A 27,007-nucleotide genomic window follows, 5' to 3' on the forward strand; every position below is an offset into this window, starting at 1 on the left:
AATTGGCTGGATGCACGGATACAGAGGACCAACTATACTAAGGTCAGTGTTTATAAGTATTTGACTTATTAACTGTTCATAGAAGCAATAGATTCCTTGTAGGTGTTGGTTTTCTTCACATGCTTGATAATCTTGGGTTATGTGCTCTTCTTTAAAAAACTTTTATGTGCGTTTGTTTTGTGCTGAGTTCATTCCATGCCATGAGCCTTGTTCCTTCAGTGTGTGTTTGTTTGCTTGATTGTAGATAACTTTTTCTTCTGTGCAGCCTCCTGTTCTGGTTTAGGGGCAATTTACCCTCTTCAGTGAGGCCCCTCTGTAGGTGGTGGGGGAACTTATGCATGGGTTAATCTGACCATGAATTCTGTAATCACCAGGATGTCTCAGGGGCTTTGTCCACCTGGGTGTTCTCAGTGACCAGAGAATCTACACCCAGCCCCTTGGATCAGAGCATTACACATCGTGTACATCTATCACATCACCTCACTGTGTCTAAGTAAGTACAATTAAAATCATTCTAACTTTTAAAAAACCCCTTAAGATCAACATGTACAGTAAAAGCTCGGAACCCTTTGTGGACAGCTCCACTGGACTCCTGATGTGCATACTTTAGTGGAGTTTTTCTGAGTCAAGTAGATAGCCAACCATTTCCATGGATCACTTCAGGCTGCCTTTGGAGGAGCAGTGTTCTTGATCATGTGTGAGTTTCCCTGTTTATTTTTCTTCAAATGCTGTATATTTTATCTCAGACATCACCCCAGATGATTCCTTCTTCTATTAGAATTAAGTAACACTCTCATACTATTTCTCGGGCTGATCTTGGATTCTAGTTTATTTGATGTTCATAGCTCTATACTTTCTTTTGTTGGATTGATCTGTTCCTTTGAAACTTTACAATAATATGAAAAAGTATACGTCAAATTTATTTTAGCCACTATTTACATGTATAAACATGGGTAAATTTCAGAGACACTGTGTTTATGGAAAAAGCATATTATATAAATATATTCATGATATGTTTATGAAGTGTATTTATGGAAAAATTTCAAGTGCATATAACCGTATAGAGCATTATGACATGTACCTATGAATATACCTTATGTACATAGGCGTTATGTGTAACAAAGTTTAATAAATTAAATTTTAAATTTATTCTTCTTGAGTACTAGTTAGGGTCTTTCCAACTGAAGGGCTGTATCTTTCTTTAGCTCTAGAACAGTGTTGTCAAGTGCTTCTCTGAATATTTCCTCATTATTTTTGTTGTCTCTTTGGAAAACTATTTCTGAGAGAAATCATTTGCAAAGCCTTAGATCGAATAGACGAGTGTATGAAGATAAATATCCAGAGTGTATGGAGAGTGCATGGAGATAGACATCCACTGTGTATACAGAAATTCTATAAAGTAACAATCATCACCACAACAAGCCATTCAGCTGAAAAGTGAGCAAGGACTTGAGCAGACATTTCCTGAAGTACTAAAAATGGTCAAAGAGGCAAATGAAATATACTTGATTCCACCAGGTTATACACTTAAAGTGGTTGAAATGGTAAATTTTATATTATGTATGTATGTATATATATATATATATATAAAATCAACATTAAAAAGTCCATTCTGAATATATATATGTATGTTATATTTATCTTTTATATAAATTCTTTCCAAATTTTTCCTTTTCTAACCTTCTGCATTTCATCTTGGCAGAATTCCTAATGTCAATATTCTGGTTCACTAATTTATTTCTAGTTGTGCCTACTCACCCTCTCCAACAATTGAGCTAGTATTCAATGTCACTACATTCATTCATTCAATGAGTATTTATAGAGCCCCTACTTCATACAGGCACTGGAGATACAAAAATGCCCCCCAAAGTGCTTGTCCTCCCGGAAACTTACATTCTGGTGGGTAGAGAGACTACAAATAGATCAAGAACTAACTGTAAAATCTAATGTCCTGGGATGCTGTGAAGAAAAGAAAGAACATAAAGAAATGAATTAGCAAGAATGGAGGGAGGGCCTCTCTGAGATATTGTGAGAACAAAGCAATTCATAAAGTAAGGGAATAAAATATATGAATCTCGGGTGAAACAGTGATCTAGAAGAGGGAAGACACGGTGCAGATATTTTGATATGTGGAAATGGCTTTCAAAGTTCAAGACTCGCCAAACACATCAGTGTGGCTGGGGTGGGGGGTGAGCAAAGGTTCTGCACAAGACGGACTCAGCCCCAGGTCATAGTGATGGGAGGGTAGAAGCCATCACACCTGAGACATCACAGGAAGGTCGGGCTGGCTACCTCAGAATGGAAGAAAAAGGGGGACCAATAATGTCTCCAAGGTCTTTGGGCTGCACCCCTGAGTGGATGGCATGAAAATCTAGTATCACGGGAAGTCCAGATGAGGAGCAGGTTTAGGAGTGAGTGTTAGCCACCAGTGGGGGAATCCCAGAGGCAGCTGGGTGTTTGCATCTGAGGTTCAGAAAGGAGATAAGAAATAGAGATACAAGGTTGGTAGTCTACAAAGGGGTGACTCTGAGTACCGGAGAGAAGAGGTATGAAGAGTCTCCCTCAGAGTACTATTTTCTAGGTATGTTATTTATGTTTACTTTAAACGTGTCTCCTGCTTTGTCTATTAATTACACTTCTCAGGTATTATTTCTAGTTGATCATGTTAGATATCATTTTCTAGTTAGACATTTGGGGAAAGAGAAGTTCTAAAATTCTCAAGTCCTAGAATTCTCATCTTGGACTCTTGACTACTAAGAGAGACTGAATATGTAGATTGAGACATCTAAGAATTAGTGTGACAATTTACTTTAGTCTCTACAAAGATTGTATTACAATTCAACTCCTTTATATATCTGCATTTTCTTAGCTCTTAAATACAAAGAGTCGTCTAAGAGTCACCATAGAGTTGAGGAAAGCATCTAGAATGAAAGACCAACATAAAAATAAAAAAATAAAAAAATGTGGAAGTATTGGCTCATCAACTGTAAAAAATATGGTGTAGTAATGTAAGATGTTAATTCTAGGAGAAACTGGGGGTAAGGTATAAGGGCACTCTCCTTGCTATTTTCTCATACTTTTTGGTAAATCTAAAATTTAATATACATTGACAAATTTATATTGAAATATAAAGCTCATTAAAAAGGCAACTTGGCAAACCAGTTTAATCCTGAGAGCAGAAGAATACACACACACACACACACACACACACATACACATACATATATACACAACTTTTATAGTTTCAGGGGGGAAAGAATATAATTGTACCCATGGGTGGAGACATGGGCTGTATAAAGGACCATCTAGAGCTCTTGGGAATTAAAAATGTATCAGAAATATGAATTAAATATGTTATTTAATTAAATATGTTATCAGAAATAAAAGAAAGAATGTACTAGAAGCCTTATGAGGTAAAGTTTTAAAAGGCCTTATAAATTCAAAGACGTTAAAGAGAGGGACTGTTCTGGGTTAGATCTGGAATGACCCTGAGGGATCATGTGTTGAAGGCTTTCCCCCAACACAACCATGCTCAGAGGTGGTGCTTTTAGGAAATGACTGGGTCATGGGCTCTAAATTCATATCCATGGATTAACCCATTGATACATCATATTTGATGGCATTATTGGGAGGTGGTGGGGACTATGGGATGTGGGGTCTAATTTGAGGAACTGGGTTGTGTGGGAGTGTGTGCTCTGGACACACTATTGTATCCCTGACTCCTTCCCCTCTCTTTTTCTTCTTCTGGCCATCACGAGGTAGCTTTATTCTACCATGATGCTTTGCATCAGCATAGGCCCATGGTCCTGGAGCCTGCAGACCATGGACTGAAACCTCTGAAACTATGAGACAAAAATAAATCTTTTCTCCTTTTAAGTAGCTTTTCTCAGGTGTTTTGTCACAGCAACAAAAACCCACTAACTCAAGAATGAAAGACACAAAGATGAGAGAATCTTGCAGTTTATGACCTGCACGATTTGAATACTCAAGTTCCAGAAACAACACACAGGAAAAGGTTGGGAGGAAGCGACCTAAGAAATGATATGAGAAAATTCTCAGCAGGACATGAGCGTCTAGATTCAGAGACTCCATCACAGTGATTATAAAGAACTCTACAACCAGTCATACCATTATGAAGCAAGAGAATAATGAGAATGAAGAAAGTTTCTAGAGATTTCCAAACAGGTCATGTAAAAAGGATACTTATATGTATAGCATCATATTTCTCATCAGCACCTCTGGAAGCCAGATGGTGTAAAGAAAGGAGGAGGAGGAGGAAGAGAGAGAAAAGAAGAAGAAGGACAGGAAGGGGGGGAAATGAAGATGAGGAAGAGGAAGCAGCAGTAGCAGCAGCCAGTGGTTTCCAACATGTGAAGGAAATGATTTCCAGAGGGGATTCCATCACTATGGAAACTCTCCAGTAATCATAAAAGTAAAAACATACAGTATATGTTAAGCCAGGTAGGTTAGGTTATGCTGCAGTAACAAGAAACCTCCAAATCTCTGTGGCTTATAACAACAAAGGTTTATATCATGCTCATCCTACATCCTTTGTACTTTTGTAAGTGGGGGAGGTTGGATTCTGCAATTTGTTTCCTTTTGCATAATCCGAGTTTACAACATAGTCACTGTCCTGAATATCAACTGTCATGACGTTAGAGAGAAATGCTCTGGAAGGTGACGCACTGGAAATGAAGTGCTCTGTCATGAAAGGGACACGCCACGTCTACTCGGGAAGGATCGTGGGAGGATCATGTTACCCTGGCTCGCAAAACAGAGCCAGAAGTATTTGGTGAACAGCACTGATTGTAACAGCAGAAGTTCTTAAGCATGGATCTCCCATGCTTGCTTTCTCACAGGAAGAGGAGGGAAGACAGTGGTGGCCAATTAAAGTGTGACCTGAGAAGTGGATTAAGGCACCAGAGGGCAGAAAGAGTGTAACCGCTGGGTCCTACATCAGTAAATCAATAAAAGGAGGTGAGGAGCTCAGGAGAAAACTGCTACAGAGAGGGAAGAGCATCACCACTTGGCTCCACAGTAAACAACAGGTTTTAAAGTCATTTACGACAAACATTCTGAATGGATACACCCCCCCCCCCAAATGAGTTAAAACTAAATTGAGAAGCCGAGAGGAGGGGAAGCAGGTAAGGGAAGTCATATAAGAGACCTGCACCTTTCTCTTCTCTAATGCCATGTTAATGAACAATAGAAAAAACGACAGTATCATAAATAGCCAAATAGAATGCCACTTTAAAAATCTGAGAAAATTTTCAGAAAAAGTAACAATAACAAGAAAGAGTGGGTGGCACCTTGGAAATGGGAATCTAGGATGAAGAAAAGGTAGACCAGGACTGATTTTTGTTGTTGTTTTTATAAACCTTGGACTTCTGAGTTCTTAAACTACACCCTGAGTACTACTTGGATAAGAATTAAAATTAAACCAGAATCATGTCCTTCATTATCTTGTTATATTTTTACTGACACATTTAATAATGTGTCAAATGCTATTCAGAGTGATTTATGTGTATAAAGAGTGATTCCACTTATTGTGTGGTGCAGAGGGATTTCTGGGTGGATCCTAAGTCAGTTTGTTATACAAAGAAAATTAATGCTGAAAATTCCCAAATCTCTCATAAATCTGGTATATTAAACATGCAACTTTATATTACATCCTTGAAATCTCTTCCTGTAACTTTTCCTCAGATGATGTTCCTTAAGGGTCCTCCAGGCATTAATCATTCATGTTTTGGGGTATAAAATTGAGATATTCATATTCTTAAGTTTAAAAATAACTTGTACTTCATTCATTCATTTATTTTTCCCTTTTGTCCCATTTCCATCCCTTGTCCTTCTGAATAACCCCTTTAAGGTCTTGCTAAGTGCACGGTACTCATTGCTGTTCCAATCAGTCGTGTCACATTTTTAAAAAATGAGGTTCAATTTACTCTTCGATGGTCCCAATCCTGTGGCTCCACAAAGCCATTGAAGACCCTGGTTCTTTTGAGACATCTGCTCTGTATATATCAGAGGATCATCTTTCATTTAAGACAAATATCAAGATCATTTTAAGACCAATAGTCCCCACTGCTTATGTTCAGGTGACCACAGAAACTGGCTTTGAGGTTTCCAAATGTTTTTTCTTTAAGAGCAAAAACCAACTTTCTCAGAGATCCTAGAGCATTGCTCAAGTCCCAGGGGCCCAGATTGGCTCAAGTCAGCCCCATTCCTGAATTAATATAAAGGAGAAAGGGAATCACCATAATAAGCCCCACTCTGGAACTGAGACTTGTCACGGGGGGGATGTTGGGGCCCCTTACCAACAAGAGTTTATTGGCTCACAGCTCTGGAGACTGGGGAGTCCAGTGTCTTTCAAAATCTCCTGACTAGCCTCCTACATGTTGTTTTCCTCCAATCCATTTAACACAGCAACCCCCTGAATCTATCACTTAAAATCCTTCCATGGTATGACATCTGCTCTTCAGTGGTGACCCTGCCATGGAATTATACCTCCTGGCATCCATGCCTTGAACTTGGGTTGGCTCTGTATCTGCTTTTGACCAATAGAATATAATGAAAATGATGCCATCCACCTTCCAAAGATAGATCATAAAAAAACCTTAGGGTATCTGTCTGAGCCTCTCAGATCATTTTTTTTGGATACTCCCTCTGACCAGCTACCACACTGAGATTCATAAGTCACACAAAAGGGCCATGTGTAGGTACAATGGTTGGTCACCCCAGCTGAGCTCCCAGCCAAGAGCTACCATCAGCCACCAGCCCTGTCCGTGCTCCACCCTGGAAACCCAGCCCAGTCATGCCTTCAGACAGTGCAGCCCCAGCCTTTCTGGAACCACGTGTAAGACTTCAAGCAAGAATGACCCAGTTAAGCTTAGTCGACATACAGAACTGTGAGAGGTAATATTAAATTGTTGTTTTATACCATTAAATTTGAGGATGGTTAGTTATCAATAATAGATAACAAAAATGCATATGTATGCATGTATACACACACACACACACACACACACACGTTAGTTTGGGTTACATTGGGCTGTAAGAAGATACTTGACCACCAATGACTTAAGGTGCTATGGCTCAATATTGTTCTCTCCGAAATTTAGGTTTCAATTTAATTGCCATAGAATTAGTATCAAAAGGTGGGAGTGACCAGGCTGTGAGGTCTCTGCCTTCATGGGTGAGGTTAATGCCTTAGAAATGGGCAAGTCCAGTCTCCTTTTGCTTTTTTCTGTTCTGCCTTCTGTCCTATGAAGATGAAGTGCTGTCCACCCCTCTAGAGGACACAGTGTCCAAGGCACCCTCTTGGAACCAGAGACACCAGACATGCCAGTGCCTGGACTGCCCAGTCTCCAGGACTGAGGGCCCATCAATTCCGGCTCACAAATCACCTAGTCTGCGGATTCTGTCATAAAGTCCAGACTGACTGAGCCGCCAAAGCCTAGTGATCTCACATACCACGAAGCCTGAGAGAGGCAGTGGTGGAACTAGTGCAGTGGCTCAGCGATGTGGGGAACCTAGACTCTCTACGTGTGTCTGTCTAGATCCATTTTGCTTTGTGCCATCAGAATCGTCATTGATTCCAAATGGCCGCTGTGTCATATAATCACATTACAGCCAGGAAGAGAGAGGCAGAGCAAAGGAATCTCTCTTTCCAAGGCTCTGAGGGTCTGTCTGTCAACCTAATTTTTCCCAGGAAATATCCACCATGCTCCATTTCCATTCTGTTGGTCAGAACTGGGTCACACGCCCACAACTTGACGGGCCGCTAAAAATGGGGAATGGAATAACCAACCCATCTTAACCTTCTTCTCTGGGTCTGGGGACTGGACCAACCTTCACTGAGACCCAGGAATCTCTGCACACTGCTAGAATAAAGGAGGAAGGAGGGAGGGAACTGAACGTGCCACCTGACCTGCTGTACCACTAGATAAGGCCCAGTTCTTAGTTATCACTTTGCTCTGGACTCCCGCACCACCAGCCTTTCCAGTCCTCCCATCATATGCTGTTCTCCACAGCTGGGTGCTGTCTTCTCCCAGCCGCAGTTCCTACCTTCAGACCTCAGATCAAATGCCATTTTCCCAGGGAGCTCTGCCTCCTGAGCTGCAGGTTGTTTTAGGACTGTGCACTTTTTGGTTCCATAATGAAGCCTAAGTATGTCAATGTCTATTGTAGCCTTCTCCATGCGCCAGAATTTTGGAATTGTGGCAAAATTTTTGTCATTATATTCTCAAGTATCTGGTAGATAACAAATAATTATAGAATACATGGATTGTGCTTCGCTTCCTCAATTTCACCCATATCTCTCTATAATGGTGTTGTGTGAACACAGAAGTCATTTTTAAAAGTTATTTTGCATCTTAAATTTAAAAAAGTTCAAAATGTTTATTTTAAATTGTTCAAACAATAAATTACATTTCCCCCCATGCTCTCTCTCCCTACCACATTTTGAGTCATCCACCCTTATATCAGAGAAAAAATTTGGCATTTGTTTTTTTTGGGGGGATTGGCTAACTTCACTTAGCATAATCTTCTCTAATGCCATCCATTTCCCTGCAAATGCCATGATTTTATTCTTTTTTAGTGCTGAATAATATTCCATTATGTATAAATGCCACATTTTTTAATCCATTCATCCACTGAAGGACATCTAGGTTGGCTCCACAGTTTAGCTATTGTGAATTGTGCTGCTACAAACATTGATGTGGCTGTGTCCCTGTAGTATGCTGATTTTAGGTCCTTTGGGTATAGGATGAGGAGAGGAATAGCTGGGTCAAATGGTGGTTCCATTCCCAGTTTTCCAAGGAATCTCCATACTGCTTTCCAAATTGGCTGCACCAATTTGCAGTCCCACCAGCAATGTATGAGTGTGCCTTTTCCCCACATCCTCGCCAACACTTATTGTTGTTTGACTTCATAGTGGCTGCCATTCTGACTGGAGTGAGGTGGTATCTTAGAGTAGTTTTGATTTGCATTTCTCTGATTGTTAGAGATGATAAGCATTTTTTTTTCATATATTTGTTGATTGATTGTATAACCTCTTCTGAGAAGTGTCTGTTCAGAAGATTACCTCTAGATAGGGAATAGGGGTGGGAGGGAAAGGAAGCGGGAAGGGGAATAGCATGGGTGGTGGAAAGAGAGGGTCATCATTATACAAAATACATGTATGAAGATGTGAATTTGATGTCAACATACCTTATAAACAAACAGAGATATTATAAATTGTGGTGTAAAGGTGTATTAAGAATTGTAATGCAAAAAAGGGGCAGCTGGGGGCTGGGGATGTGGCGCAAGCGGTAGTGCGCTCGCCTGGCATGAGTGTGGCCCGGGTTCAATTCTCAGCACCACATACAAACAAAGATGTTGTGTCTGCCAAAAACTAAAAAATAAATATTAAAAAATTCTCTCTCTCTCTCTCTTTAAAAAAAAGGGAGCAGCTCATATATAATGGTATAATTTGTGTGAACATACTTTATATACAGAGTTATAAAAAATTGTGCTGTGAATGGATAATTATGAATGCAATGCATTCCACTATTGTCATGTATGTAAGAAATTTTAAAAAAATTATGTTTTGCTTAAAGGAAGTTCATTTTAGACTCCATGAAACATATACATTTCATTTTAGCATAGTACAAATCAGTAGTTTACAATGACACAGAATTTTGTTCATTTTCAGTTCTTGGATAACTATGTCACATACAAGGAAGAAAAAAAAGTCCCAATGAACACAATTAGGAGAGCTTCCTCCATAAAGTTGGACTAAGTTGGTTGCTTATGAAACTAATGTGTTTTATTAATGTACCCAACTGATAGTGCTCAGGGGTAAGTGACCCTGTGATTTTGATTCTTGGGGAATTAAAACAGTAATTAGGGAGGTCTTCAAAGCTATCTCTTTGGTAAAGGGCAAACTTCTGGGCCATTATTCTGCAAATAGACGTGGAAAATAATCATTCCATACTTTATTAGAAAGATTTGGAAGTGTTGCTGTAAGTTATATCTTGCTCCTGCACATGACTGCTGAACGCACACTATCGTTGCGACTCTGGGCAAGCTGCTTAATCCTTCTGTACCCAGTTTCTTCTATTGCCAAATGGAGATAAGATTGTAGTAAGGACAGGGCAAGTTAGTGCACGTAGAGTGCTGAAGACATTGGCAGGCCCCTGTTGAAGTGCTTGCTGGAGTTATTATTTTGTGTCTAGCACTGCAGCAGGATCTCAATGCACAGCCACGAAAAGCCCTGAACCCAGAATCCATCACTGTACTAGCTCCACGACTTCTGGAAAATTAGGTAACTTCTTCAAACCTCTGTTTCCTCATCCATGCAATGGGGTATCAATACCTACTGGTGAAATGAGGGTTGCGTGAATTTGAGCTGTGGTGACGGGCACCTGTAACATTTGTACTGCTCTTCTGTTTGGCCCCTGGGACACCTCAGCTGACAGGCAAACGTAGTCCATGCACAGTAGGCACAGCTCCCGAGACTGCAGGGCAGGGAGAACATTGGGAAGCCACCTAGGTCAAGTTCAATCATATGTCAGGAAACAAACCAGGGCCTGAGACAGAGGGGGTAAAACAACTTAGGCGAAGGCACCCAACCAGTTAGCGACAAAGAAGCACCTATATTATAAAAGAAAACTATAAAGCGTCTCTGTGTTTCACACATGTATACGGTTGGCCCTGTGTGCACTTAGGTTCCACATTTTTGAATTGAGCCAAGTATAGCTCAGAAAATAATGTAGAAACATTTTTTTTGTCATTGTTCCCCACATAATACAACAACAAACTATAACAACTATTTACTTCGGATTTAAACTGTGTCACATATTATAAGTAATCTAGAGATGATTTAAATTATACAGGAGAATGCATGTTTATTATAAGCAAATATTACACTGTTTTACGTAAGGGTCTTGAGCATTTGCAGATATTTTGGTATTCATGGGGTGTACCAGAGAATGATGCAATTCACATTGTGTTATTTTCAGTAGCATTGTGCTTTTTATTGCAGGATTTGGACATACTTCCTGGGATCCCACTGTTATACTGTGGGGGACAGAGAAGCAAGGATAAACTAGACTCAACAACCAGAATGCTGTCCCCACTAGCTATCTTTACAAACCCTGTCACACACAAGAGTTTTCTCTGCAGATAAGAAAGGCATGGGCTGGGGCAGCTGTGATCTATGGGGTCCTGGGACAGAGGCAGCCAGCACCAGGAGTTCTGGCATCTTTCCAATGACTATTTTGGTTTTTAATGAAAAAATCAGTGTTTTTAAAATCAGCATACTTTCATACTACTATTGCACACCGAAAAAGAACATCTCCAAAGGGCCAAATCAGATAAATATTTGGAATATAGAAAATAGTCTCAGTGCCTAACCTCCCTTGGAGGCTCGCTGCACCACGTAGGTAGGGGCCCCTGAGTGACCGTGGAGTGACTCAGATTGATGACTCCAGGAGCAGGATGACTCTCTGAAGAGCAGGCTTTGCTGTCCTTCCTGATGAACAGCTCTCGCTCAGCATGGTGGCTACTGCAGCAGGGTTAGAGTTACGGGACTGACCCAGCCGCCATGTCTGTGGAATCAGCACAGGTCCACCCTGGTTCCTGGAGAACTTCACTCCAGTCCTGGAAAGAATAGAATTTTACCCACTTCTGAAGTTTGACACTGCTTTATTTTTTTCCAAAGGAAGCAAAATTAATCAAAGTATAATTTCCAACACAGTGAATTTCCTAGGGAAGCAAAAGATAGTGAAGAGTCACATGAGGTCTGAAAAGTCACGTAACAGAGAAACTGCTTACAGGATATTTTAAAAGGAAATGTGTTGTTTTCAGAAGGACATGTCCACTTTCATTTTCAGCATACTCGTGGCCATACCAGACAGAACACTGACTTTAAAATGACCAGATCCCAGGGCCAGATAAAAGGAAATATTATCTTAAAGATGAACTTCTGACACTACCAGATTTGTGCTTAGTGTTGGAATCAGTGGTCGTAAATTCAGATGCTCACCTGTCCCCTCTCCCTGCTCCACTGGTGGAGAAGAATGACCTGTGTTTCAAATGCAGGAAGTAGCTTTTCAAATGCCTCCAAGCATTTCCATTTCAGAATGACTTACACTCATGCACCATAGAGGCCTCCATACCAGGTATGACATTAGAATGGAATTTATACATTACACATATATTCACAGATCTGCACACACCTGCATATAACCACTGTGTGTGTGCATAGTTGTGCTTGGCTATGTGTGTGGGGGGTTAGTTCCAAGACTCTGTGTGGTTATTGAGAATTGAGCATGATCAAGTCCTTTATATAAATGGCATCATGTACCCTGTGTGCATCCTCCTGTATACTTTCAGGGCTCTGAATCCAGTGTGGGTTCCAGTTGTGATGGGAGTGTGGAGGACAAAGCAATTTTAGTGAGGTTCTCTTACTGGGGGAACTCAATGAAAGAAGAAGGTCAGAAGAGAGATGACCAAGGAAGTGCAGATGGATCCAGCCAGATGATCTGTTGCTAAGTCTCAGCCTTGAAGCTCTCTGCAGGGGTTGTGTTGTGGCTCAGTGGCACAGCGACTGACTCACATCTTTGAAGCACTGGGTTTGATTCCCAGCACCACATAGAAATAAATGAATAAAATAAAGGTCCATCAACAACTGAAAAAAATTTTTAAAAAGTATCCCCTCCTTTTTTTTAAAAGTTCTCTGCACATTAAAAAAAATCCCTCTGCTTTTTTTTTCTCCTCTGTACAAAGGGAATGGGTAACCATGAAAATAAAAATGGGTTAACACTAGGAAGTACCCAGCAAGAGATAGCATAGTTTAGAGTCGCTTTCATTGTTAGAACAGTTCCAGGCTGATTGGGGACAGAAGGGCTGGAGCCTTTGCCAGGATGGCAGAGGGTGAGTCCAGAACTGGTTCAGGGAGTGACTCCCTCCTGAGGACCCAACCAGATCCCCCACTGTGACAGGACCAGGCATGCTACCCAGGGCTTTATCTGGGTCACCCGGGGTGAAGCAAGCATTGGTGACTAGCCTCAACAGCAGCCACCAGGGTAACACAAAAGGCATCTGGGACATGCTTATGAGTTCCATTTCCTCCCACAGTAGTGGCAAGCTTTAAAGGAGGGAGTTCCGCACTTTGGCACAGTTCACCTTGACACAGTGAACAAGCGTGTTCCATGGCTGAACCCTTTGGGGACAGGCCAGGTTTATTGCATGGCGCTTATTTCCTCAGGTGCCCCAGGTGAGTCATTGTACCTTTTTGACCTTAACTTTCTGATCAGTACAGGAAGGGGGATTGTCAGGGTGTTTGTTAAGATACCCTGCCACTAACTCACCTCTGTGGCTGTCCCAGCAGCCTTGGTCTCCGGGGCTGAGACTCAGGATTGGTTGAAATGAATTGAATCTACTTTTCTTTTTCTTTCTTTCTTTCCTTCTTTTTTTGTGTGTGTGCATGTGTGTGTGTGTTGGTGGGGGTGGGGAGGGGGTGCTAGGGATTAAACCCAGATTCACTTGTATGCTGGGCAAATGCTCTACCACCGAACTACATCCCCAGTCCTTTTGTTATTTTATTTTGGGATATGTTTTTTTTTTTTCTAAATTTCCCAGGCTGGCCTGAAACTTGGAATCCCCCCTGCTTCACTCCCGAGTAGCTGGGATTACAGGTATGTACCGTCACACCTGGCTTCAGTTAGATTTTTAACATGAAATGCTATCATACTTCATGTCTGGAATCTCAAACTCTCAGAGTGACTTCACAGATTGGAAGTAGTTGATTACCACTGTTTCTCCTTTCCAAATATGTTAATGTTCAGGTATACGGTAATGTCAGTCCACAATACAGATGACGTTAAGTTTGGGTGGGAAAAAGTGAAGGAGCCAAGCAAGTCGGAGTGTCACTTATCTTCTCAAATATCTTGATTAGCACTAAGTGCAGGTTTTCTGGAATGAAAACATTTGGGATCCACAAGGAGCAGGACAAGTTCAACAGCATATTTTTCTCCTTTGCTGGATTCTCTGAGCTAGATTTCTTAACAGACGTTTGCATAACAGCGTTTATGAGTTTACCTCCTGATATTGTGTTCCCTTTTCATTTCTGTGATTAAAGAGGGATTTAAATCCTGGAACTGAGTTTCTATGGAGAGTGAGTGGTTTCCCCAATCCAAACCATTCATACAGACACATGAGTCCTAAAACCTTCTAGAAATGCTTCTCTTTTTTTCTTTTTTGTGGTGCTGGGGATTGAAACTCATGGCCTTATGCATGTGAGGCAAGCACTGTACTAACTGAGCTATATCTCCAGCCCTCTTCTAAAAATCCTGCGGAAATAATCAGGCAATTACAAATGTGCTGACATGCTAACATATTTCCTCACCCCATAATAAGAAAAACCAGCCACAAACATGGTGAGGTCTGAATGCTGTTCATGTCATCCTGATGGAGTTCTGTTTCTGTTGAATGCAATGTATGTGTTTATTGTATGCATCATTTTTGCCAAAGACTCAAGGAATAATTAAGGATATAGAAGAAAATAGAGTTCTCCTCCTCCTCCTCCTCCTTCTTTTTATCTTTCTTCTTCTTTTTTATAAACCTAAATACCTATATCCATTTCCTCCCCTTTCCATCAGACACTTAAATCACACTTAAAATTTGGTGTTCGGACTTCGGGATCTTTTTCAAAACACTGACATTCATGAATACATTCCCTTATGCTTTTACATGTTATCTTTACATAGTGCTTCATTCATTCATTCAAAATATGTGATGACCTCGAAGAAGATAAAAGGGTAAGGAAACCAGATCCAATCCTGGAACTATCCTATGGGGAAGACAGACCTGATTCCTGAATCACAGGTGCATGTGAGACCTTCGCCCCGGCAGGTGCTATTCAGGAGCAGAAGAAGGAGTGTCCCACAGAGGAAATAGCATGCACACAGGCCCGACAAGACACTAAGTCAGCATCACCTGATTCTCGAGCCTCATCTCACACTGACCAGAAACTGTGAGGCCAGGGTGAGGGGGGCAGCGTCTGGGCTTCAGTGCACCTGTGGCAGTGGTGGCCATGGTGTGGGGGTGTTCCGAACTTCACATTTGAGAACTAGTGCCTAATGCCACTCCAAACATCTTGCCGCCCTGAAGAAGCTGAGGTCCTGGTCTGTGGGGGCAGGGAGAAGCGTCCAAAAGACTAGAAGTAGATTAGTGAAGGGATTTTGAGCTTCAACTCTTCAAACCTCTCAAGGAGAGATGTGAACCCAGATCAGACTTGCTGTGTCTGGGTCTTCAGTGGACGTGGCTTTGGTCTGCAACTGGAGAGCCACGTGCCTTTGCCAAGATCAGACGGATTTGCACTTCCACCCCCAGCAACTGCACGAGCCTGTGTCCCACACGCTGAGCACCTTGTCCACCTGACACCGGAGGAATGAAACATCCCAGTGGATTTGCTAACTTTCCCCCAATTGCTCATGAAATAGAGCATGTTTCTAGTTAATGCCCTTCCATAAAACTTCTTTGGTACATTGTCAAAAGCTTTTGCCTCTTTTGCTAATGAGTTATTCTTTTTCTTATTTAATTTTATATAACTTGTATATTTATCTCTTTTTATATATGCACATACATTTTCTCCACTACATAACTTAAAAAAAAAAACTTCATTTTGGCGTCTTTTCCTAAGAAATAAAAATTTTTAAGTAGTTAGATCTTCATGTCTTCCTTGGTTTTGGCCTTTAGGATTTGTGCCATGCATTTAAAAAAGTCTTTCTTCAAAGTTACATTTAAAAAAATAGGTTTTCTAAATGTCCAATGTCTCTAGTAATTAGAGAAATGCAAATCAAAACTATCCTAAAATTTCATCTCACTCTAATCATAATGGCAGTTATCAAGAATACAAACAACAATAAGTGTTGGTGAGGATGTGGGAGAAAAGGCACACTTATACAGTGCTGTTGGGACTGCAAAGTGGTACAACCAATCTGGACAGCAGTATGGAGATTCCTTAGAAAACTTAGAATGAACCATCATTTAACCTAGCTATTCCACTCCCTGATCTATACCCAAAGGACTTAAAATCAGCCTACTATAGTAATGTAGACACATCAATGTTTATAGCAACTCAATTCACAATAGCTAACCTGTGGAACCAACCTAGATGCCCTTCAACAGATGAATGGATAAAGAAACTGTGGTGTATATACACAGTGGAATATTACTCCGCATTAAAAGAGAATAAAATTATGGCATTTGCAGGTAAATGGATGGAATTGGAGAATATCATGCTAAGCGAAAAAGCCAATCCCCCAAACCAAAGGCCGAATGTTTTCTCTGATAAGTGGATGCTGATCCGTAATGGCGGAGCATGGGAAAAATGGAAGTGCTTTGATGGGGAAAGGGGGGGGAGTGGGGGAGAGGGCATGGGGGCAGGAAAGATGGTGGAATGAGATGGACATCATCACCCTAGGTACACGTGGTGTGACGCGACATTGTGTACAACCAGAGAAATGAAAAGTTGTGCGCAATAATGCAGTTATGTACCATGTGTCAAAATGCATTCTGCTGTCACATATATACCTAATTAAAATTAATTAAAATAAAAAAAACTGTTTTCTTAAAATGTTTTTATAATTTTTATATTTTTGCTTTTCATGATATGTTTGCAATTTTTTTGGTGTGCATTGTATGAAGGCAGGATCTGTTTTTTTTCTTTCTCCTGTAAATACCTGAATAGTTACTAGATATGAACGTGAGATAATACCTTGCACTGATCGTCTGGGTGAGAAGTGGACACTGTCCAGCTCTGGTGGTAGCGGGGAGAGTGAGACAGGCACTGTGGTGGGGAGCCCTCACAGGGCTGCTCTGCAGTACAGCAGTCTTCCTGCAACACGCCTTCCCCTCAGATCCTAAAGGGCTGTTCTTCTCCTGGGCCTGTTCCTGGAAAACCTCTCACTTGGAGTCCTGAGGGGACACACACGAGGATTCTTGGCTATCGTGGTAGATGCTATAGCAGAAGCAGTTAGTGCCCCTTACTTCTTAAGCACCCAGTATGTACCATTTCTGTGCCATCACCTGCAGTTCTCTGCCAGGGCTTTATCTGGCGCTGGAGGCACCAGAAGAGACACTGAAGGAACTAACTAGATCACACGCCCTCTTCTGGCTCCCTTTGCTCCCTGCCCCATTCCTCCTTGCACTACTAGTTTCTAGGGTTCATCTCCCAGATGAGCTACCTCTACCTACCTCCTCATATGTCCTTGCATCCCAGGGCTCCCTCTTAGGAATCCCGGATTAAACACACCACAGAATACAGCATAGTTGCTAAAAGCAACACACACTCGCATGTGCACACATGCATCTGAATGCACAAGCATGTGACTTGTCAACATGGATATAACTTTAAAGCAAAGAACTAGATGACAGAGGTAAGAATTAGAATAAGGTCTTAAAGCACAGGCTATGTATGTAAATAAAACACTCATACAGATAACAGTATGCTTTTTGAGGATACATGTATAACCAAAAATATATATTAAACATACTAGGAAAAGACATAGAATAAACTATAGGGTAGGTGTAAATGCCATGTTATGGATGTAGATATTTATGTATATTGTGTGTTTGCTTATAAACGTCTTTTAAAATATTTTTTAAATTAAGGGATTAAGAAAAGATAAAAACCATGCCCTTACTGTTATCCCATGGACAGCTAAAATTGTTAATTAAGCCTACCACACTAATGTGACCCTTCATGTATACTATGGATAGAACGTGACCCTCCTCAATCCATAACCTGAATCCTAATCCCTAACATCACGGGATTTGAAGGAGGGGCTCTTGGAGACAGGAGGTCAGGAGGGTGGAGACCTACAGACTTGTATGTTTATAAAATGTTCTCTAGAGAGCTCAACAGCCCCTTCCACCACGTAGGGGTACGACAAAAAGACAGCAGTTTATGAATCAGGAAGAGGGCTCTCATTAGTCATTGATCTTGGACTTCCCGGTCTCCAAAACTGTAAGAAATAAATATCTGTTATTTATAAGCTTCCCAGTCTCTGGTAGTTTTGTAAAGCAGCCTGAACAGACTACGTCACCCCCGGGTTATTTTGCTGCAGCCAGACTGCGGCAATCCACCTCTGGACAGTCTTCTGTTCTGGAGGCCCGACTGGACACGTGTACTGATCATTTTCATTCTGGGTTGGGAAGCCTCTGGGCACCACATTTCTTCACCTTACTTCCTCTTTTTGGAGGAGTGGGGGGTACTGGGGATTGAACTCAAGGGCACTCAACCACTGAAACACATCACTAGTCCTGTGTGTGTGTGTGTGTGTGTGTGTGTGTGTGTGTGTGTGTGTTTTATTTAGATACAGGGTCTCACTGGGTTGCTTTAGTGCCTCACCGATGCTGAGGCTGGTTTGAACTCATGATCCTTCTGCCTCAGCCTCCCGAGCCACTGGGATTACAGGCATGCACCACGGCACTCAGCTACCTTACCTCCTCTTGTCTACATCACTGCACAGACAAGATTTTAGAGCTTCAGGGATCTAGCCCTCTCTTTACCTTGCCACGTTACCTGGGATGAAATTGTGGTCCTGATGCAGAAGGATGGACCTATCCCTGTGTGCCAGCTCAGGGCAGTGGAGTGTAGAGATTAAATGAGCGTTCCTGAGTTTCCTGTGTAGGTTCAGATCCTGATTCTAGCTGAGCAAATCTGGTGAGTTAATTGACCTCTGTCCCTTAGAAGCAATGAGAACTAATGCTTCCGATTACCTGGGATCTTTGTGGACCTTGGCAAGAATGTCCGTGTAAAATGTTTGCTGGAACATCATACCCGCTCATAAACAGGGCTTCCATGCTGTTCTGCAGCTCCGGCTTGATGCTTGACCTATATGTGCCTTCCCCCATCTGTCCTCTTCTTAATAAAGATTTGCCTCAGTTTCCATTAATGCTTGCTCTAGCTAAAGGCTTGAAGATGCTACTCAAGGTACCATCAACCAGCTGTGCTGATGGGCACTGCACATTTTCCAGCACATTTTGTCATGTTTAGCTTTTTGTTTTCCTGATTCTTGAAATGGGGATGTAAGACTCTACTCTCTGCAAAGAGCAACTGTGGGGTTCAAACAAAAGGACAGAGACATGAAAGCACATTTAAGAGTATTTCCAGAGGTTAGTGAAGGCAGGCCTGGCAATGGTGACCAAGATCAGAGGCTCTGTCATCCTCAGTCAGGACCTGAATTAGACTCTGAATTATGGATAAACTACATTTTACGTATCTGTTTACATGTTGAGGACTCTTCAGATGCTTCCACACTTTAACTTTTTTTTTCATGCATGTGGTTACCCTGAGAATGACATTTAACACCCTAAATTTATAACCCATTAATTTGAATTTATACTAATTTAATTTTAATAACATATACTCTGCTCCTTTATAATTCCATCTGTATCCTTTTCAGTTATCAATCTCTCCAAATCACATGTTTACTCTGTGTCCAAAAACAGGAACTAATAATTGTTTTAAAAAGTGTAGAAAACAAAATGTAAAGTTATAAATCCATGTTACAATAATACTTGTAGTCAAATTAAAGTGTTAGTCTTTTAAATCATATAGAGAACAATCTGGAGTTATAACTATTGCTAAAATAATACTAGTGTCTATAATTATGAAATATTTACTTTTACTGAGATTTTTTTTCATGTTTCTGAGCTACTGTCTATTATCCTTTATTTTATACTACAGAGCTCCCCTAAGTAATTCTTTTTAAAAAATATTTATTTTTTTAGTTGTAGTTGAACACAATACCTTTATTTGATTTACTTATTTTTATGTGGTGCTGAGGATCGAACCCAGGGCCTCGCGTGTGCTAGGCAAGCGCTCTGCCGCTGAGCCACAACCCAGCCCTCCCCTAAGTAATTCTTGAGGAGACGATCAAATAGTAATAAATTCCCTCAGTTTTTGTTTACCTGGAAATGTCTTAATTGCTTTCTTATTTTTGAAAGACCATTTTTTTTCTGGATATAGGATTCTTAATTGATAGTTTTTTTTGTAAAATTAGTATTTTGAGAATATTTTCTGATTAGAAATCTAATTACTGAGAATCCATTGTATGTAACAATTTGTTTCTCTTTTGCTGCTTTCAAGATTTTCTTTCTCCTTTATTTTCAACAGATTGATTATAATTTGTTTTGGGGTAGATATCTCTGAATTTATCCTACTTGGAGTTTACTGATCTTCTTGGACATGTATAATCATATCTTTCATTAAACTTGGGAAGTTCTCGTTATTTCTTCAAATACATTCTCTCTCCATTTTTATTTTTGCTCTTTCCCTGACTCACACTGTGTATGAAGATCTACTTAATGCTGTGCCACAGGTCCCATAGGCTCTGTTCACTTTTCTTCAATATTTTTTATTTCTATTCTTTCGACCTAATAATTTTAACCGTCCTGTCTTCAATTTTCCTTCTACCTGCTCAAATCTGTTTTGAATTACTCCAGTGAATTTTTTTTTTGGTCAGTTATTGTTCTTTGCACAGCTAGAGTTTCTCTTAAGTTTTTTAATTGATGTTTTTAGTTTGTTCATATATAATTTTCTTCATTTCCTCCATGTCTTCCTTTAGTCCTTTGAACATCTCTATGACAGTTATTTTAAAGTCTTGTGTAGAAGATCTTCTATCTGGTCTTTCTCAGGGAAAGTTTTCCTTTGAATGAACCATATTTTCCTGTTCCTTGTATGTCATGTGATTTTGTTGTAGGTGGTGGTGGTGTTGTTTCTAATAGTGTGATATCTATGGAATTCAGATTCTCCTCTGCCCTGAGGCTTTGCTTCTTCTGTTTTGTTTCCTTCTTTTGGTTACTGTGATTGTCATCAGCTGTCTCTGTGCTAAGGATCGACCTGAGGTGTAAAGCTGAGGTCTTTTTAGGTTTTTTCTGAGTCTATGCCTCCCTCTGATCCTGTGTGATCACTTTCTACTTTGCCCCTTATGTGAAGTTGTTCTGAATGTTCTACTTTTTAAAATGTCTGGCTTCTATAAGAGGAAAGAGAAAACAATTCAGGAAGGAAAAAAGTGCTGTCCTTTTAAATCTCAAGGAAGTAAATTCTGTCACAGGTGAGGGGCTTGCAAAAATGGGGGAGGGCACAAAAACAAATGTCGCCCACCTGTTTGTCTGCATCTTTGTGATTAGAAGCAGCCATCAGCAATCAGAGCTGCTACTACATCCTTCATAGTTATAGGATAGAGGCTTTTTATCCTATGCTGGTTCCCCTAAACTGTGTATAGGTTTCTCTAGGGACGTGTGCACAGCTGCCTGCCAGAGGCTGGGAGTGGGAGATGGGTGGCCACTACTATGCTAGGAGATGAAATTAGTCAATAATTTGTCATACCATTCAAGCCTTCCCCTAGATGTTGCAAGCTTTCAATAAACTCTAGATATCCAAGATAATTAATCAGAAAGATTTTGCCAGTGCAATTATCGTCTATGTGGATAGACAGATTCCTGGTGCTTCCTACTCAGTAATCAGAATTCTCTTGGGAACACAGCGGATCTGGCACACATGGAGGACCAAAGCCACTTCTGAGAAAAGCTATGACATAGCTTCCAGACATTCTGCTATGTACCTTTCTGCACCTTTAACCCACAGCCCACTGTGAATCAAGTTGACACTCATCTACACATGCTGAACTGGACCAAGACACATATGGTGAACAAGGAGGACACATGGATGGAGTAGCTAATTGGGAGCTGGGATTCTGAGTGACTTTGAACTGTGTCCTTCACTTTCTCGTTTGTAAAATGGAACCACTGGAGTCATGGACTCATTGGAGAACCCGAATAAACTGTGTTCATGTTCCCCAGGTGATATAGCTACCTGGAACCAGGAAGGTGACATAGCTACCTGGAACCAGGAAGGCAACCTGACGGTGGAAGTTAAGTTGGTACAACAAAAATATCGTTTCCCTCCATATCTGTGGGCTGGATACTCATGGATTCAACTGTGAATCAAAATATTTTTAACAAATTGCATCCATACTGAACATGTACAGACTTTTTTCTTGCCATTGTTCCCTAAGCAATACAGTATAATACCTATTTACATAACATTTGCATCATATTAGATATTATGAGTGATCTACAGATTGTTTAAAGTATATGAGAAAAAAAGTATTGTTTAAAGTATAGGTGATGGGCATATTCTACACCATTTTATTTAAGGCACTTGAACATCCTGGGATTTGGATGCCTTCAAGGGATCCTAGAATCAGAACCCTACAGATGCTGGAGGTTGGCTCTACAGAATAGGCTGGGTCTCAGTTGCCCATTAGTGTGTTTCTTTCCTGGAGAGAGAGTAACCCTCTCTCTTGCTTAAACCATTGCTATTTTGGGCCATTCTAGTGGTGGCTTACGTATATTGTTCATTGTTTACCCCCCAACCCAGGCCCCAGTGGAATGTAGCAACTTGCTAATTCCGTTCACTGCTGTATCTCATTGTCTGGAAGAATGCTCACGCAATATTTTTTAAACAACTTTATTGAGATATAATTCACAGACCATATGATTCACTCATTTAACAGGTATGCTTTCAGTGTATTCACAGAGTTGTTCATCCATCACCACCATAAATTTTAGAGAAATTTCCCCCCAAAATCACCATGTTTCTTAGCCATCACCTCCCTCCCCTGACATTGGCACCCTAGTCCTGGGAGGACACTCATTGAATTTCTTTCTCATCTATTTGTCTATTCTGACATTTCATGTAAATGGAATTATGTAGTATGTGGTCCTTTGGTGACTGGCTTCTTTCCCTTAGCATAATGTTTTGGAACCTGTCCATGTTGTAGCATAAATCCGTACTTTGTATGACTCGATTTTGTTGGACTCCTCATGATTTGGACATTTGGGTTGTTTCTACTTTTGGGCTATTATGAAGAATGCTGTTGTGAACATTCTCACATAGACATTCCATTTCAATTCTTTCGGACTAGGTGGAATTGCTGGGTCACAGGTTCGCTCTGTGCTCAACTCCTAGAGGAACCACCTGGCTTTCCCCCACAGCACTGCATCATGTTCCTTCCCCCAGCATTGTATCAGCGTTCTCATTTCTCATTTCTCTACATCCTCACCAACACGCACTATCATCTGTCTAAATAATATTTTTGATCAATGAGCAAATGGGCAGAAGGAAAGAGAAGAATGGAAAAGGACTGCTATGGAGAGAGAGAATTGAGTGAAACCTACGAGAAAGGAAGACAAGTAGGGGCTGGGCTGGGGACAGGGAGGGCTGGAGCAAAGTAGTTCATGGAAGACCACAGAGCGTGCTCCGGGTGATTTCATTCCCTTCAGTTTGTTGGGGCTTGTTCTGTGACTGAGGACATGATCCCTCCTGGTGAATATCCTATGTCTATTTGAAAGGAATGTGAACTCTGCTCTTGTTGGGTACTAATGTAGATATCCCAGGTATTGCACATACATATATTTAGATCCCTAAAGAACAATGCCCAGCTATTTTAAAAGAGAATACTGGAGTTTTTATTTAATAGCTTATATTCTGGTGCAAGAAAAAGTGATCTGGTGTTGGGCGTGTTCATACCTGACTTCAGTTTTAAACTATAAAGAAATAGACAATAACCTGGATGTTAATAGTGGGTGTTCTGTAACGACTTCTGCTTTCTGAGTGATCTTGTTTTACTCCTGTGTCTTGAGCTTTATTCAAAGAGTTTGAATCACATGAGTAATATCTTTTAAGGTAGGCCAGCTATTTTTTAAAAATCTCAATTGTCACATTATTTTAAGGAACTTCAGGAGAGAACATGTCTATTATCCTCACCTAGACAGTTACTATTTCTTTTGCTCTTCCTTCATTCCTGACATTCTCACTTTTCTTTGCATGTCATTTCACTTCCGTCTGAAATGTTTTTGTCAGCATTTCTTTTAAAATATCAGGTATGCTGATGACAGAATTTGAGTTTTCTTTCACCTAAGAATATGATAATTTTGACTTCCTTTCTGAAAGATATGTTAACTGATCACTGATTTCTATGTTGACAGTCCATTTCTTCTGGCATTTATGAAACATTCCAGTGACTTCTAATCTCTCTGATTTTCAGTGAGAAGTATGTCATCATTTGGATCATCGTTGCTCTGTATTTGATGCATAATTTTTCTGTTTTCTTTCCCTTTTGTTTCCATTAGATTGTGATGTATTTGAGCATATTTTTTGGGGGGGGGGGCATTAGATTTTCTTTTGATCTGAAACTTTATGAGTTTTGCCAGTGTTGGGAAGTTGGGAAGCTTTCTGCCATTCCTTCTTTCTTTCTTTCTTTTTTTTTTTTTAAGAGAGAGTGAGAGAGGAGAGAGAGAGGGAGAGAGAATTTTTAATATTTATTTTTTAGTTCTCGGCGGACACAACATCTTTGTTTGTATGTGGTGCTGAGGATCGAACCTGGGCCGCACGCATGCCAGGCGAGCGCACTACCGCTTGAGCCACATCCCCAGCCCCTTTCTTTTTCTTATAATGCTGTATACATTTTATTTTTTATATAATTAATTCATTGTAATTTGGTATATGTGATAGCAGAATGCATTTTGATTCACTGTACACAATTGAAGCACAACTTTTCATTTTTCTGGTTGAATACACTGTAGCGTCACACCATATGTGCAGTCATACATATACCTAAGGTAACGGTGTCCATCTCATTCCACCATCTTTCCTGACCCCACACCCCCCTCCCCCTCCCTCCCTCCCCTTCTCCCCACCAAAGCTCCTCCATTTTTCCCATGTCCCCCCCATTATGGATCAGCATCCACTTATAAGAGACAAAATTTGGCCTTTGGTTTTTTGGGATTGGCTTACTTCACTTAGCATGATATTTTCCAACTCCATCCATTTATCTAAAAATGCCATGATTTTATTCTCTTTTAATGATGAGTAATATTCAATTGTGTATATATACCACAGTTTATTTAGCTATTCATCTACTGAAGGGCATCTAGGTTGCTTCCATAGTTTAGTATTATGAATTGAGCTGCTATAAACATTGATGTGGCTGTGTCCCTGTAGGAAGCTGATTTTAAGTCCTTTGGGTATAGACTGAGGAGTGGGATAACTGGGTCAAACAGTGGTTCCATTCCCAGTTTTATAAGGAATCTCCATACTGCTTTCCCAGATTGGTTGTACCACTTTGCAGTCCCACCAGCAGTGTATGAGCGTGTCTTTTACCCCACATCTCCCCAACATTTATTGCTGTCTCTATTCTTGATAACTACCATCTGACTGGTTATGAAATAAAATCTTAGAATAGTTTTGATTTGCATTTCTCTAATTACTAAAGATGTTGAACATTTTTTTCATATATTTGATGATCAAATGTATATCTTCTTCTGAGAAACGTCTGTTCAGCTCCTTATCCCACTTATTGATGGGGTTGTTTGTTTTTTTGGTGTTAAGTTTTTTGAGTTCTTTGTATATCCTGGAGATTAGTGCTCCATCTGAGGTGCATGTGTGTAGGGCATGGCTGCCTGCTTCCTGGTCTTGGGGCCGCACGTGTGGCTGGGACGGCTCCTGGTGATCAGCCAGGAAGCGGTGCTGTGGGTGGTGACGGAAAAGGAGGACCACCTCCAGGATAGGTCCAGGACTCTCCGGCCCTCGTGGACAGCTCTGCCTTCCCTTACAGACTATGGGATGGGTATACACGTGGACTCGCTCCACCCCTCTGACCTTTATCTTGATTGGCTCCTGTGCAGTATGTAAGTTGTGTGTATTTCCTCAATAAACAAGACCTACTTCTTCCCCTCATTATAATTATATGTTATCATTATCATGAATATTATATGTTGGCACTTTTCATGTCCTCTTTGAGGAAACTACGTACATCAACTTAATCATAATGATTTCTTAAGTTTTCTTTTAGTTGTTTTATTGTCAGAAAAGGAGACAGAAGCAAGGTACAGAGGCAGAATGGCCCCTTGTCTAAGCTTCCCGGCTTCATTTATATCAAAAGTTTACATTAGGTCACTGGGCACCATTATACATTATTGTCCATTGTGTTGTTAGACAGGTGCTGAGTCAGCAAGATTATGCAGCTTATTTCTCCGTTGCATACTAAGTTGTGATGTGCAATATCAGGAGCTTTGTGTAGCTTTCAAGAAAGTTCATTGTTTAAAGTTACTGTCATGTGGGCAGGTTCAGGAGGAGCAGGAACTTGGAGAAACATTGTGGTGGTCTAACAAGAGAGTGCCTTTATTCCCAGGAGCTGAGTGTCTGAGATCAAGGCGGAAGCTGGTAAGACTCTGGCACAGAGCCTCCTCATGGAAGGCGTTACCACAGCAGCTAGGCATCCTGCACCTTTGCACAGGAACTTTTCCAGGCACCGAGTGTGTATTAGTTATCTTACTAGGTTCCTGGGAGAAACTGCAGAATATTGCAGCTGTGAAAACAAAATGCCTATTATTCCCTGAGAGTTTGCTCACCAAGGAGACACTATTTACATTTCCATAGCCAAAACCCTTACATTTTATACTTCACATTTAAGTTTATAATGTATATGAACTTTAGAATTGATTGACAGGGAAAAAAAACACTAACTTATTAAGCTGCTTTTTGCCACTTGTGGTATTGTCATTTATTTTATTCACACATATATTTTAAAGTTCTCATTATTACTGCTGATTAAATGGTCAGTGTTTTTGTTTTGTTTTTATTTGTTCTTTGCATGTCAGTAGAGCGTATTTTGACATAGGATACATACATGAAGTATAACTTACTCTAATTAGGACCCCATTCTTTTTTTTTTTTTCTTTGCAGTGCTGAGGTTTGAACCCAGGGTCTTGTGCATGCAGGCAAGTCAAGCACTCTACCCACTGATTTATAACCCCAGCCTCCTGAGGATCCCATTCTAGTAGTTATACATGATGTGGAGTTTCCCTTGTCATGTATTCATATATGAAAATCCTACCGTACCATCTCCCCACCTATAATCATTTCCCTTCTGACTCCAACATCTCC

The 27,007-nt window shown here is 40.6% G+C and overlaps 1 protein-coding gene across 1 annotated transcript in view; it reads left to right on the plus strand.

The window, feature by feature from the left end:
- Positions 1–27,007, plus strand: part of LOC308631361 (serine/threonine-protein kinase MRCK alpha-like) — a gene marked incomplete at its 3' end in the record, with an annotated part of 47,680 nt that overhangs the window by 9,245 nt on the left and 11,428 nt on the right. The window contains exon 2 of the mRNA XM_081262527.1: positions 13,627–13,682. Coding sequence (XP_081118653.1) covers positions 13,627–13,682 — 56 coding nt within the window. The remainder of the gene's footprint in view (positions 1–13,626; positions 13,683–27,007) is intronic.

The sequence above is a fragment of the Spermophilus citellus genome (genome assembly GCF_964194105.1).
Source record: "Spermophilus citellus genome assembly, chromosome: 12".
In the NCBI taxonomy this organism is placed as follows: Eukaryota; Metazoa; Chordata; class Mammalia; order Rodentia; family Sciuridae; genus Spermophilus; species Spermophilus citellus.